This window comes from Phragmites australis, chromosome 10, assembly GCF_958298935.1.
Source record: "Phragmites australis chromosome 10, lpPhrAust1.1, whole genome shotgun sequence".
In the NCBI taxonomy this organism is placed as follows: Eukaryota; Viridiplantae; Streptophyta; class Magnoliopsida; order Poales; family Poaceae; genus Phragmites; species Phragmites australis.
This window is the reverse complement of record NC_084930.1, coordinates 20,170,946-20,186,333: the sequence shown is the minus strand read 5'-3', so window position 1 is coordinate 20,186,333 and position 15,388 is coordinate 20,170,946. Positions and strand designations below refer to the sequence as shown.

The 15,388-nt window shown below is 44.0% G+C and overlaps 2 protein-coding genes across 8 annotated transcripts; one reads left to right on the top strand and one right to left on the bottom strand.

Annotated features, from left to right (window-relative positions):
* Nucleotides 1-5,324: 5,324 nt before the first annotated feature.
* On the top strand, nucleotides 5,325-12,789 carry LOC133930051 (protein POOR HOMOLOGOUS SYNAPSIS 1). 7 transcript variants are annotated; one of them, XM_062376755.1, is made up of 10 exons: nucleotides 5,325-5,648; nucleotides 7,646-7,762; nucleotides 7,980-8,045; nucleotides 10,640-10,743; nucleotides 10,818-11,011; nucleotides 11,106-11,146; nucleotides 11,221-11,248; nucleotides 11,338-11,432; nucleotides 11,520-11,547; nucleotides 12,238-12,789. In XM_062376755.1, the coding sequence occupies exons 1-10, from the start codon at nucleotides 5,355-5,357 to the stop codon at nucleotides 12,630-12,632; spliced, it is 1,362 nt and encodes a 453-aa protein (XP_062232739.1). In that variant the 5' UTR covers nucleotides 5,325-5,354; the 3' UTR covers nucleotides 12,633-12,789. The 7 variants fall into 7 exon arrangements, with proteins under 7 accessions (XP_062232739.1, XP_062232738.1, XP_062232737.1 ...); XM_062376754.1 differs by having other exon boundaries at nucleotides 11,332-11,432; nucleotides 12,238-12,788; XM_062376753.1 differs by having other exon boundaries at nucleotides 11,100-11,146; nucleotides 12,238-12,788.
* Nucleotides 12,790-13,480: 691 nt separating this feature from the next.
* On the bottom strand, nucleotides 13,481-14,833 carry LOC133883658 (peroxidase 5-like). The gene is made up of 2 exons (XM_062323029.1): nucleotides 14,585-14,833; nucleotides 13,481-14,479 (listed from the first exon to the last, which is right to left on the bottom strand). Exons 1-2 carry the CDS (start codon nucleotides 14,807-14,809, stop codon nucleotides 13,598-13,600), a joined length of 1,107 nt encoding a protein of 368 aa, XP_062179013.1. The 5' UTR covers nucleotides 14,810-14,833; the 3' UTR covers nucleotides 13,481-13,597.
* Nucleotides 14,834-15,388: the final 555 nt, after the last annotated feature.

Sequence of the window (15,388 nt, the reverse complement as noted above, 5' to 3'; positions counted from 1 at the left end):
GCCTTAGAATGATGAGGAACATAATTACTAACTCATAAGGTCATGGTATAAATGTGAAGAATTTCCCGAATCATGAAGATTTTGTATGCCCTGCATGTGCTATCAGCAAATTAATTATAAGATTGTTTACCTTAAAGGTACAAGATGAAATCCCTACATTCCTAGACCAAATCCATGGGGATATTTGTGGTCCTATTCAACCTCTTCCTAGTCTGTTTCGGTACTTTATGGTATTGATAAATGCATCCTCGAAGTGATCACATGTATGTCTATTATCTATCTGCAACCATGCTTTTGTATTGATCTCGCAGATCATACAAATCAGGAATAGTTTTCTGGATCATCGCATGAAATCCATTAGAATGGGCAACGCTAGAGAATTTACTTCTAAAACATTCGATGATTATTGCACTGGTATGAGAATTAAAATTGAATATTTTGTATCGCACATTTACACTCAAAATGGACTAGCCGAAGGACTAATAAAAAGAATAAAATTCAGTGCTAGACCTTTGTTGCAGCACTGTAATTTGCCTGCTACATGTTGGAGACATGCAGTCTTACATGTGGCTACTCTCATTAACTATAGACCATCCTCATATAACATATATTCACTTATGCAACTAGTGTAAGGGGTAATTCCGAAGATTCCCCATTTACGCAAATTTGGACATATCGTTATATGCCAATACCGCCACCACAGCGAACCGCTATAGGATATTTGCAAAAAGTTGGAATATATGTCAGTTATGAGACTGCATTCATAATTCGATACTTAGAACTAACAACTGGAAATCTGCATACGACCTGCTTCACTGATTGTATTTTTGATAAAAATATTTTTCCATCATTATGGGGAAGAAATATACCCTTGGATGAAAAATGATGAGAAATTATTTAGTAAACCGAAGGAATTGTGGCACATGATCCTCGCACTAGTGAAGCAAATGATGAAATACAAAAAAATATTGATTTGTAGAAATTAGCAAATGATCTGCTAATCATTTTTGTGATTTGAAGAGCGTGACTAAGTCACATATGCCTGGACACAATGCACCGGAGAGAGAGGAAGTATCAAAAGAAGGTACTCCTCATCTTATTCTAGGAACTCCGAAAAATAATAAAAGGACAAGAAATTCGGTTTCTTAAGTCTCAAAGAACCGGAGACGTCTGGTGAAAGTGGGAAATGAGAGCTTACCATAGCCGATTAAAAAAATACCCCAAAGGAAAAGGGAGAGCCAGTTAAGACATGGTAATGGTATGGAACCTAAGGAAATAGGCATATCGGATTTGAATCATCCCACATAGGAAGAAATCGGCGAAAATGTGCGCGCTGAAATTGATGTTGGTAAACAAAATAACATTGCTCCAACAGTAAGGAATTATGTAGAACAAGATGTAGAAGCACCTGAAAGTGCAACCCATGATGAAATAGCAATAAACTATGTGAATTCAGGGGAATTCTGGAACATAGCAACCACAATAGTTGACTCATAGTTTGCAAATAAAATTGCCAAAATTATAGATCATGACTCTGAGACTGCATCGCTCATTGAATGTAGAATGAGGTAAGATTAGGAAGACTAGCATCAGGCAATAATAGTTGAACTATTGTTCCTGAACAAAGAGAGGTTTTTTTGCCAGTATGCCGCACACCTCCCAACATCAAACCTAAAACAAAATTTCTCTACCACATTCATCCAGGAAACCATGCTAGTAGGAGATCATAGATCGTTACCGCTCGATGCGCAGTGCAGCAGAAGAAGAATTGGAGTAGACCAATCCAACATCATGCGTGTCAAACTCCTCGAGCAACTTCTCGATCAGATCCATGACTAGCCCTGCGCAGGTGGTCAGGCTCCCCTACCAACTCCGAGCAGGTGGTCGTGCTCTTCAACCAGTTCCTCGACCAGCTTCCGATCAGGTCTGTCACATCCTCGACTAGTTTTGAGTGGTAGTGTTGTGCTGTCCGACAAGATTCAAGTAGTCGCGTTGTGCTCCGCGATCAGACAAGTAGGTACATTGACCAGTTTGTCACGACCGACGACCAGTCCTGAACACATCGCGATCAATTCGCCGAGAAGATCAGCGCCGCAATAGCAGCAACGCCTCTACGATATCCACATGTACTGGGCAAAAACGCCGAGCGCCGATGTGCTAGCACCGCACGCGCATCTAAGGTTTTGAAGATCGTGTAAAAGGTTGTGACTAGGATTTCAGAGTGGCTCAACCTTAGCACGCCCTTTCCACACCTCTCCTTATAGATCTCGTCAATGAGCTCCCACGTTGGAAGCCCTTTAGGACTCTAACTTCTTATAGATCACAAATTAATCAAAACTCATATACGAATCCAATTCGCATATTTTGTTTCAACCCATTAAGTGTGTGACCCGTTAGGTTCATGTACAAACGGCTACGACTCAGAAATCCTTTCCAAACCGAAATCAATATCGGTCCCTAGCAGGACATGTTGACTCCCGAGTATACACAAAAGATCATATCGGCTGAACCTTGATATACACATGCACTGATCCCTTCACCTCACGATACTAGTTAAGCTCAAGGCGAGATACGTGTCACCCTTGTGATAGCTCGACCATTCACTCGATCAAGTAGTGGATTCATCATGACTAACTCTTTAATCATATTGGTATGGCCATGCACTTTCTCGATCCAACTACCTCGAGGGGCTCAGAGGTATCTCTCCCGTTATCAAGTAGGGGAAAATTCCATCTTGATTGCTCACACTCCATGACATGTTTTATGACAAGCCCGAAAACTACCTTTATGACTAACCAGTTACGAAATAGCGTTTTGTAGCCTCAAAGTATGTCACTACACATTCTGGGAATCAATGACGATCTCAGGTCTAAGGATCCTGCATGTGCACCATTTGAGATAACAACTGATGGCACATCATAAATAACAATCCCAGCAGTATCTCAAAGTGGGTTTATCTAACATCATGTTCTCTAACATAAATATCCATATTATTGACTTGGTATCTCTATACATATGATCCATAAAACGTGATCATCAATCAATATATGTACCGGTCTTATGTATCATCATAATGATATATGACCAGGGATCAACTAAGAATAACATCATGATATAAATAAAGAGTTTCATAAACAAGTCACATACTTGTCAATCAATGTAAAAGATATTCATTCTTGGAATAATATATTATTCAAAAGTATATTAACATAGACGTGTGATATAATCATGTTTATGATTGGGGCATATCACCTTCAGTAGATACAAGTGGATTTTTGTTCGTAAGAGGAATGGAAGTAATGAAATTGTGAGATACAAAGCACAACTGGTTGCGCAAGGTTTCACTCAACAACAATGCGTTGATTATGAAAAAACCTATTCTCTGATGATGGGTGGTATTACCTTTAGATATTTAATCTCGATGACAGTGAACCTAGAGTTGAAAATGAAGTTGATGGATGTTGTGACTGCATATCTTTATGGGAGCCTTGATTCGAATATTTATATGAAGGTAGCTGAAGGAATACCATTGCCGAATCAGGATAGAAGAAATAGATATCTTTATAGTGTAAAAAAGTCTCTATATGGGTTGAAACAGTCAGGTAGAAAAAGGTACAATTGTTTGAGTGAATTTCTCAGAAAACAAGGCTATACAAATTATACGGATTATTCTTGTGTATTCATAAGAAGGTCTCAGAATGGATTTTATATAATATCTGTATAACTAGATGATCTGAATATCATCAGTATAGAAGAGGAAATTGAGGAAGCAAGCTCGTTGAAGTTTGAATTGAAAGGAAAGATTTAGGTAAAACTAAATTTTGCTTAGGCCTGTAGCTAGAGCATATGACAGATAAAATCAAAAGATGTTAGAGCGGTTTGGTTTTAAAAAATCATTTTCCGCCAAAACCCCCATGGTCTAAAGGTTATTGCAAGCGTATCAAGATCCCTATAGACCTAGAGAAGAGGGAGGAAGTATCAGGATTGGAATTCTCATACTTAAGTGTAATAGGTGCGCTGATGTATCTAGCTAATTGCACTAAGTTATACATAGCATTTGCAGTAAACCTACTTCTATGATACAGTGCAGAGCCCAATATAATTCCTTTAAGGATATTCTGTGTTACTTGCAATGTAGAAAAGATATATGTCTGTTCTACATAAAGAATCAGGACTTAAGTCTGGTTGGATACGCAGATACCGGGTATCTATCAGACCCGCATACAGCTAAATCACAGACTGGCTATGTTTTTCTACGTGGTAAAACTGTAATTTTCTGAAAATCATCAAAGCAAAGTCTTGTATCTGCTTCGACGAACCACTTAAAAATAATAGCTTTATATGAAGACACACGGAAATATGCATGGCTTAAAAGAGTGATCAAACATATCCAGCGGTCATATGATTTGAACACTAATAACACCCCCATCATTATCTATAAAAATAATATTGTATGTGTTGCATAAGTGCAATCGAGATATGTGAAAAGCAACGAAACGAAGCATATCAACTCTAAGTTCTTTAATGCTCATGAATTGCATAAGATTAAAGGTAATATATACCAAGTCATATGAGAATCTTGTAGATTTATTCACTAAGTCTGTTCTTGCGTCTAGTTTTGAAAGATATGTTTGTGGCATTGGAATGATGAGGCTTAAAGAGTTGCACATTTCAGGGTGAGAAAATTTTCACATAATACTGATACAAGGAATTAAATCTTAGTCAAGAAGATTAAGTGCCCAAAAGCTAATCATAAGATTATATGAAGCATTTTAGATGGATTGTACTCTTTTTTCCTTGGATGAGTTTTTCTGAAGTTTCTTATGTGCAGGTTTTTAACGAGGCAATTTGTGTAACCATATCGCGAGCTATGTACTCTTTTTTTCAATTTTTTTCATTGATTTTTTGGAGAGTTTTAATGAGACATGTTCATTTCATGAGAAATGCCCAAGAAAATGTTAGAAAGCCTGAAGTTTACAACCGAATGTGAGCCTATCTCGATCTCTTAAAAATTTGATTTTATCTATTAGAGGTTTTTAATACTATATATACGAGACAATATCTCATATTGTAAACGAAGATAAATAAAGAATAAACAGTTTTTTCTCTATATTATACCTATTTTATAATTATTTTTTTAATAGGTTACTGGATTATACTGTATAGCAATGGTTTGCTAACACTTTTCACATGGGCAGCACGGACCAATTCGCTACAAACATCTCCACTGTTCCATATCCCTCCTTCGATATAAAACCCCCAACCGCCCCGTAATAGCAAACCCCCAACCGCCCCGTAATAGCAAACCCCCCCCCCCCCCCCCATCCTCCGCCATCCTCATCGTCGCAACGGCGATGGCGGCCGCCGGCGACAGCAGCAGGGCGCTGATCCCTTCGCGCGCGGCCTCCGCGGCGCCGCCGCGGCTGCGGCGGCAGAAGTGGGAGGTGGAGTACGCGCGCTACTTCGCGACGCCGCAGCGGGACCCCTCCACGCCCCCGCCGCCCGGGCTCCGCAACATTATCCGCGGCAAGCTCCGCCACCAGGGCACCTGGCTCCCCGCTGCCTCCCCCGCTTTGCTGTGCGTATCCCGCCCCGGCCTCCCCTTCGCGGTCCCCATCCTCACCGTTTCCATCGGCGACGTCGCCTTCGTCCGTACCGAACCCCCTCCCTCTTTTATTTCCGCGCGCGTTGCTGTTTTTTTTTAAATGCGTGTCCTGGTTGGGGTTTAGGGTTTTTGGTGAGCAAATGGCCGTGTGCTGTGGGTTGATTTTGTTCAAGAACACGTGAGGATGTCGATTTTGGTGCGTGGCTTGATCTTGTAAGTACATGTTTTTTTTCAAGGTTTCTCTTGATAAGTTTAGCTCGTCCGCACGCGAACGAGCAATTGGCGCAATGGTGATAGAATGATATGCTCTTGGATGTGTTGGTGTTCTGGTTTTGTTCAGTTCATGGCATGGTTTTGGATAATTAGCATGACCTGTCTGTACTAAGTTCCATCGTAGTATAGGCTTTAAGTTATCTGTCGTTGCTTACATGCTAGCAATTAGCGTCCTAATTTTTCGTGCCTGTGCATGTTGCGTGCCCCTGGTCCGTTTGTGATCTCTCAACAAATAAACTGAGTCATTCTTTTTTTGGACGAGTGATGTGCCAGATTGTTAATCAATCTGGTTCAGATGTGTGGGATATTGTGCTATGTTGTCCTGTGTTGATTAATGTTGTTCTCCTTAATCACTGTTGTCTGTCTTGGTTTAATGTTGTGTAACCTGTCTGGATGCCCCATTGTCTCAGCGTATTGTTAATCATTCTATTAAGTATCACTGACTTTTTGTAACCATTATGCATGATTGCGTTAGTGATGTATCTGTTTCTGCTGTTAAGTGCTACAGCTAAATGTTTTCTCAATGGACTAGTATGTGTGGAGGAATGCACCTGCTGAGTCATGTGAGGCCTTTACGCAGAGGAAAGTTAATATTTGTTACATTGTGTTCTTGATTTATAAGATCGAAGAAGCCTGAAAGCTCCTTTAGTTGAAAGTCTACAACTTGTCAGTAGACTGATCTCATTGGTTGCATGATTAGACTTCCTCTCAAAAGTTAATCTTGAATAATCTTTTATGACTGGGAAGTTGAATCTGTACTAATCTATTCATCATTTTGTGACCTAGGGTGGGATATGTGTTTGTTAGGCCTTTGTATGTAAGTGTCATCAACAGTGTTACAGGGACACGCGTGTCCAAAAAAATTTGCTCCGTCGACACGTATCGACGCGTCGACTCACGTCAGATGCGGTGCGACACGCATCCGACACGTGTGGCCGTGTCCAAGACTGGGAGAGGAGGAGACAGACCTGCAGCGAGAAGCCATGCTAGCGCCGAGCACGTCGTCGCGCACCAATGGCCTGGCGCACATCGCCCATCCTATTTCACCGGCCGTCGTCCAAATCCAAGCCGCGGGAGAGGAGAGGAGGCGGCGGCAGGGGAGAGGAGGAGGCGGCGGCGGGGGAGAGGTATGAATCGGGAGGGGGGCAGCGGGGAGTCGAGGAGATGACAGATGATAAGCGATGGCGGCGTGGAAGAAAGGGACCGCCGGGCCGGAGGAGTTAGGGCAACGGAGAGAAAGTAGGGCCGCAGGAGAAAAATGACGGCCCATTTCAACATTTATTCTTTTCTATTTTCTTTTTCCTTTTTAGCCTTGATGAATCTAGTAGATTAAATCAGAACTACGAATCTATGATTTTATTTCCCCTTCGTATTAAAGAAGATGTATATCTCTATGCCATACATATCTTTTATGTATATACTTAGGTTTAAAACATTAATAATAATAAGAACAACAATATATTAGAAGAATCCCCAAATCCTATATTCTCGAGTTTGCCGAGTCAAACACCCGCACCCGAGTCTAACTCTGACTCCCGCACCCATGTCCCGGTAACACTGGTCGTCAGTTAGTCATTGGTTTATGAATGTCCTGCCACTTTCCTATGGTGAAATTGTGCTCAATAAATGCAGTATCTTGTATCAGTTCACAGATGTTATGGAAGTTTAAAAGTATTGTTCCTGTATTAGTAACTTCATATACGGTTCCATTCTTTTTATTTTGTCAAATGTTCCCTTTTCTTACTTAACTTGTTGCCCATGGCACAGGAGGAGCACTTCATGTCGATTCTCAACTTCTCATGGCCTCAGGTTACCTGTGTGACACAGTGCCCAATCAGAGGTAGCAGGGTGGTGTTCGTGAGCTTTTGTGATAAGTCCAAACAGGCAGGTGTTCTTGTTCATGATGTGATTCTACCAACTGTTCTGTTGAATGATTTCATCATTGCACTGTTATCTTGCGAGTTTTAACTTGTGTAGACCTGCATGACTGAATATATTCACATTAGTTGGGTTTCAGTTCCTATGAGATGTTTCTACGTATAAAATTAACTTCATGATCACTTTTCTAATGGCAGAAAAAATTTATGACATCTATCTGCAGATTCAGAAGTTTGCTGTACGTTTCCCACAGCTCAGTGATGCAGAGTCGTTCTTAAATTGTGTGAAGGTGCAATCTCCTATTTTTTGGATATTTTCAGATGCCATTGTTCTAATCTTGTATGTTTCTATGAGCATTTCATTTGTCCTGGATGACTTTTGTTTTCTTTTAATGTTCATTAGGATATTGTATACTGTTTTATCTAGCAATTGAAGTTCATGTTATTACAGTACAATGAAATTTATGTTCACAAGTTATGGTTGGAGACATCCATGAATGTCATGAGAACATTTGTGATTGTATTTTGACATCTTTTCATAGTACTTGCTCATCTTGCATTCCTGTTTATATAAATGAAAATGTAATATACCAAACAAAATTGGATTATGAATTTCTTTCAATGAAGAAAGGAATATATTCATCATACAAAAATATTTTGGAGCAATGAAGATTTTTCATGTTTCAAAGGATCACCAGCAGTTTTAGATCCACAATACTAGTTGTTAGGAATAGCAACTTGTATTCATAGTAGCTCATGAGGGAGTACATGATAAGGACTCTAGTAGTACAGAGAAAGGACTCTAGTAACCTACACGTAAAGGATAAGGAATATATATTCCTAACATCTCTTTAAATGCAAGACGTATGCAATAGCGTTGTATTTTAAAGAGGTGACACAAGAAATAAACTTAGACTAATACATCCAAAAAAATCGTCTCTTCAAAGTTGTCGTAGAGTAGAGTCTTGGTAATCCTATCGAATCAAGCTGAGGATGTGCAAAGCGAAGCACAAAAGTAGAGTCATGATGATGACAACAAAAGAGACCCTTGGTCAAGAATCACAACGATAAGCAGCAAGACAACAAAATAAAGTTGTCACTGAAGCTACGGAAAGACCTAGATGACACAAATGTATCAATAACGACGGGAAAGGATTAGCTAAACAAAGACACACCCAAAAAAAATCAACTAATTAACAAAGGAATATGTGGACTCGCACGACATAGATGAACACAAAGAGACTAAAACTTAGATGTGGATGCAATGGAATTGCAAAGACTCTAATACGAGACTAAGACACTAACTGGCAGTAGCGAGATACTAGCACATGCTAGTCACACAAAAGCTAATCATAGAAAAAGAAGCTAAGCAACAAGCAACAACAAGATAATACCAAAACTAAATCACCAGCACTACAAGCCTCCAAATGAAGCAGTCTCCATAATAAATCTTCCATCAGGAGATACACATGGAAGAGTACCCTGTAGTGGATCTGCATTGTGCCACCTGGGGCATCTGTGAATTGAGCATCCAGCTTCTAAATACACAAAATCCGTTCAGCTTGTAGTTGGAGAAGTGATGTTTTAGATGGAAGCCCGATACTGAAACATCCCTTAGGATTACAACTGTCAAGTTGAGTCCTCTGATCAACTGCAAAAACAACGACGACCAACTTCCCTTCCACCACCATCTTGGCGGAGCAGAGCAGTTGCAACACACAAACAATCCGCCACCACGAGGTCGAGCACGGGGAGGGCCCCCACGACCGGATCCGCCTCCACGAGGTTGAGCTCGGGGAGGGCCACTTCGGGGGCGGCCATGGAGGAGGTGGAGGATGCAGCAGATTGGAGGAGCCGGTGGCCGCAGAGGAGCAAGGCCAGGTGGAGCCAACAACGAGAAGAGTTGCGGAGGTCGCCAGGCACCCATGCCAAAGGGAAGCAAGGCTGTAGAGGTGCCCAGAGGCCGCCGGCAACTGCGGAAGACCGAGCGGAGAGCTCGCCCGCACATCTATGGGCATCGCCATCCCGCTGTCGACTCCATGGACAAGGCCGACGACTTGGCGGGCCGAGCCAACTATGGGAGCGGCAGCAGAGGCGATCGGCCGGCACACCAGCATTGAGGTAGGAGTCGTGGATCATACAGGCGGAGCCACGGCGGCGGCAAATCGACCGATCCATGCAAAGAAGGCAAATCCAACCATTGGAGGAGGCGGTCTGGCTGGATAAGCAGAAGCCACCAAGAGGGAGAGAAAGAGAGCCAACCAACGAGATGGGGCCAGCGGGGGGTTAGATGTACGGGATGAGTTGCAGTGTCTCAAAAAAGACTAGCTCTAATATCATATTAGTAATAGTAATTTGTATTTAATAATAATCATGGGAGCAATATGAGGAGTACATGATAAAGACTCTAGTAGTATGAAAAAGGATAATAACTCTATATTCCTAACACTAATAATACTTGAAGTTGTTGGTCAACAACTCTAAAAATGTTTTTCTATTCAATGCTGTACTTTTCTGAAGTCTTTTACTTTCAAACCTTGAAGGATTTATCAATTTCTTCCTGTTAGACAATACATCCCAGCTTAATTTTTGCCATTGCAAGGATAATGATTGGGTTAAAGCATTTATGATGCCTTTTAGGTTGTCTCTCGTTTACCAACTTGACATGAACTAGCAGTGATAGTTTACCATCCTTGCACAACCCAAATTACAATTGTGATGATTTACTTGGTGTGGAATCATAGTAGTGACATTTACTAAGTGTGCCTGATACAAATTTAATGGACAGACTAAACAAGGAAGATTAAGTACTATATTAGCTTTGCCTTTTCCTTTGTATAATGTTTTTGAAGCACTAAATGCATTTCTGTGATGGATTATACAGGAATGCTCAAGCAAAACCATGGATATCATACCATCCGGAAGTGACTACATGTGTGAAGATTCATCAGCAACTGAATATATTGCTTCTAAAGGACTTCACCACAGGTAAAAGTTGAACTGTTTCAGGTTTATAGGTTGCAGAATGTATCCGCTATTATAACATAATGTTCTGTACCTAGGCCCGATGATGCTTCAAGCTTCGAGGAGCCAGCATCAGATCATGTTACAGAGGCACCAGCGTTGAGCTACCACAAGGAACCAGAGCGGCCTGTTCTTGAACCTCTCCTTGCTAGAAACATTGATAACATTTACTCTGGTTTCCCTCCTAGTTTCACTCACATGCTGACAAATTGTTCAACTGAGAGTGAGAAAGGTAAACTAATTCTCCATGACGATTACATTGTTGTATCTTTATTTTGATTTTGTTGGTCTATACATTTGGTAACACAAATATAAATCAGATGCAGAGGAACCCTATCCAGTGACTACAAACCATGCTTCTCAAGAGGTAATGCTGTGGCTATCTAAAAATCCTGCTTGGTTTCTACTTAAGAATGATTTTGATGTTTGTAATTTTTTCAGGTGTATGCAGTGGATACTTCTCATGATAGTATGAATAATCTGAACTTCATCTTGGGCTTGTTCATATTGATGCCTTTTTTTCACTTGATATCTAAACAATGTCTCCTGCAGTTGCAGTTGCCACTAAAGAAACGACTGCTGAGAAAGGAAGGGATACTGGTGAGGGAATTGATGCTAGTAAAGTAACAGGTGATATAATGGCACGGATAAAGGTAACATTCTCATCAACATTCTTTTGGTTGGTTTTTCCTGATGTTACATATTTTTATGTACTAACATCATATGTTTTGCTTCTGCAGACTTATATGACTGACGAATCCTTTCATGGTATGTTTCTCTTGCTCAATGTCCTGGCCCTTCATAATGCATCGAACAATGGTTTCTTGTCATTTGCATTGCTGATACATGCTAACCTGCAATCCAGCATTCTTTTTAGTTGTTACCGGTACATTAAGTCCTCATTTCATGCACTTGTATTGATTCGGTGCTTTTCTTTCCCTAGATATGTTGTTCAAGCTTGAGAAAGTCATTGATGAACTGGGTGGTGACATGTCACTGTAGATAGCAAAATCACTTCTGTTCAGGAGGAAGGCCTTTATTTGTCTGTGGTCATATATGCTATGTAGTAGTTCAGCCAGCGTCCACTGCAACTATGCTCCCACCGCAAACAGCATGCTTGTCTTGTAAAGCTACAAGCTAGATGAGACATTCTTGATATTAGTAAGCAATACGTAGTACACTTTTTTCCAATCTATTGCGTAGTAACTAGACAAACTAAAATGCGGGAGGGGCTGCACCTCTGCACCCTCCACTACTTTTGTTAAAATGTTATCTAAAGTGAGACTCTTTCTCTTATATGTACATCTTTCTTTGTTTTTATCCGTGTGTTGATGCTTTCTATATGCATTTGCTGTTCTGAATGGTGTGTGGGTGTTTATGTATAGCTTGTGTTGCATGTCACATGCAAAGGATCATCTCTGTCCATCTTATTCATTTTCGCTGCTTGCCTGCTTCAAGGGTATGGTCATGATCGTCAGAATCTGATGTGCTGGTGTAACCGTTCTACTATCAGCGGAAGTGCGTGCTATGGTGCTGCTGCTGGTGCTGAGAGAGGGATCTGGTCCGTTGCCCATCAACCTGGGGAGAGGACCCAAGTGTTCAACTGCCAGCAAGGGTATGGAACATATTGCTTGCTCCTGGGGTGTGGGGAAAGTATGAATGTCAGCTTGCCGTTTCGCGGTGGCCATGGCAGAGCAAAGCGTGCCACGGTGCCTGCACTTGCTGGTGACTGTTCAGCCCGCCGTAGGAGGGTTCTGGCTTCTCCCATCCGTCCGTGCATTCTTCTCCGGGCAGGGGAACTGTGTGACGACAGTGAGAGTATGGAAAGCCCAGAAAGCTGTGTCTTGGCTTGACAGTGAGAGTATGGCATGATGATGGCTTGGTGGTGCCTGTTATTGGAACTTGGAAGTGCCAGGATAGAAAAACAATGGTGGTGATGTTTGGATGGCAACTGGCGCTATTTATGTTGCTTTCTGTGATGTTCTACTAAACCACTAGTATTTATTTATACAGAATTGCTAAGAGCAATCAACTAGAAGTTTTATGTCTTGATACAGAATTGCTGAGATGGCCTGAAAATGTGGTTATCGCCTTCTCCGCAGGCGGCAGCAACGACTTTAGGGCTATGGTTCACATGAAGGGTCTGGGCTAGGTCAGGAGAAACCACAGGATCCAAGAGCACAAATTGAACTTGCTAAGAGCAGATAAGAGAATTGGGTCTATGACTCCCATACACACTCGCGGCGCCCAGATGTGGCCTCCTTGTTGCTGTCTACGGAACCGGTCCGCCCTACAACCCCTAGTCCCAGCTACTGCCCCTCTATGTGGTAGCTGTCGCCGCCTGGTCCTCCACCATTCACCACCACTGCTACGGTGCTTTCTCCCCCGTGTCTGGTGGTGCCAAGCTACCAGATCCCCTCCTGCCGACTCACACGGCCCACATCGTCTTCCCCTCCCCTTTCCTCCCACTGTCAAGTCAATGCTAGTAATATGAACCCCCCCCCCCCCCCCGCCGCCTCTCGTCTGGGAACGTTTCCTTTGGCCAAGAAGAACTTCATCGTCACCAGAGGACGAATGAATCTAAAGGTAGATCCAAAGTTGAGATATCCCAAATAAATAAATGCCGTATGTTGTATAGCAAACACTGCGCGGACACTAACAAAGGAAAGAACAAAAAATCAAGACATGTACTAAACGCCATCACTTATTTTGGAGATCAACGTTCGTGAGCAACTAGCTACGTAACGGATCTCCAGAGCAAAATGTTGTAACCCCACCGCAGAAGCTGCTCCAACCCCAAGGAGGCCAAGACTGGCCCTCAGTGGAAACCATGGAAGAATCCGTTGATCAGGTTGGCCAATGGATGCCGCGGGAACGGCCGCCGCGGGAATGCCGGATGATGCGGCCACTGGGCCCTGTTCACCAGCCGGCATTGCCTTCTTACCTCCCCCCGGCCCTCGCCGACGAGCACGTCGAGCGCGCCCACCTTCTGCATCGCCTCGGCGAACTTCTGCTGCCACAGGGCGTTGTCCTTGGCGAAGAGCTCCACCGTCGCCCTCGTCTGCGGGTCCTCGATGAGCGCGCTGTCAGAGGTCAGCAGGCCGCGCCCCGCCAGCAGCTCGGAGTAGTACGCGTTGTCGAGCTTCTCCCCCGTGCGCGCGTCGAAGTTCACCTTGGGCGCACGCTCCGGGTCGTCGTTGGGGGTCCTTGGCGGGCAGACCTGACGGAGCCGCGCGGCGTACTCCGGATCCAGCCCCGGGTCAACTTCGACGCCGTTGGCGAAGCCGTAGATGCGGTTGGAGAACATGAAGCAGTGGGCGCCGCCGATGGAGTGCGCGCCGGATAGCACCACGAGATCCTCCTGCGAGAGGCCTCGCTGATTGAACAGCTCCGTGAGCCGCGGGACGCGGTGGCCCGGCACGGGGAAGTTGCCGGGGAGGTCGTCCATGTTGGAGCGCTCTCCGTCGCGGCGGCCGGCCGCGACGTCGTAGCCGGGGAGGCCGGCGGCCACGGCGGCGTCGCGCGCCGCGAAGGCGAGTATGTCCGCGCAGGAGACCTTGCGCGGGCACATGGCCTCGAGGGTCGACTTGGCGATATCGATGGTCCTGAGGCCGTGGAGGGTGAACCCGTTGGCCGACGACTCCTTCTCCGGGACGTCGCCCGCCGGCGATTCGTCCAGGAGGATGGAGGCGTCGCAGCCCTGCACATACCGGCCGGCGGCACACGCATGGACACGAACGGTCACGATCGGGTGTCATGTGCATGGATGAGTACGTTTGACGGTTTGAGCATGTTAATTGGTTACCGTGATAAAGCAGTCGTGGAAGAAGAGGCGGATGAGGCCGGCGGCGATGGTGCGGTCCATGCCCACCTCAGAGTTGACGACGTCGCGGACGACGCCCTCGGCCTCCGGGCACCTTCTGTTGTAGAACCCCACCTGCAGGCCGTCGACGATCAACGCATCGATGGCCCTGCGCTGGGCCGCCGCCGCGAGCAGCGCAAGAAAGAACACCAGCTTGATCCGCGGCATGCTTGAATGCTTTATCGGAATCCCACCACCGGCAATGAGCGCCAACTTCGTCCTTAGCTCGCTCGACAGAGACAGAGAGAACGAGGCGCCAAATTTAACTAATATTGAAGTTTTTGCCACAAAATAGAGATCAAGGGTAATTTGGCGTGTGCAGAGGTACGGAAAGCTTAACGACGTCCTTGATTGAAGGGGCCGAACAGCTTTTGGCCTCACATTGTTTAGCCACTCGACTTGTCAGACCATGATAAGAATAGGCGCAGAGGGTCAAAGGCGGAGGAGGGCGCAGGGATCGGAGTTATGCTTCACAATTCGGGGGGCCGCTGAGTTTGCAGGCCGTCTTTCAAAGGTAGGAGTAGCAGTTAAACATATACAGATTACGGAGAGCAGAAATATGAGCTCGCACGGTTAGCGAAATGGTTGTCATCGTATAGTATGGTGCGATTGTTCGCCGCTCCGTGTCACTGTAACTTTTCTATGAGTAGCTAATAAAGCTCTCTCTACTTGAAAACAAAATATAGGTGAGGAATGTCAAATTTATCGGAGCACACACTCTGTTACCAGGGCACAAATGGAACCGTC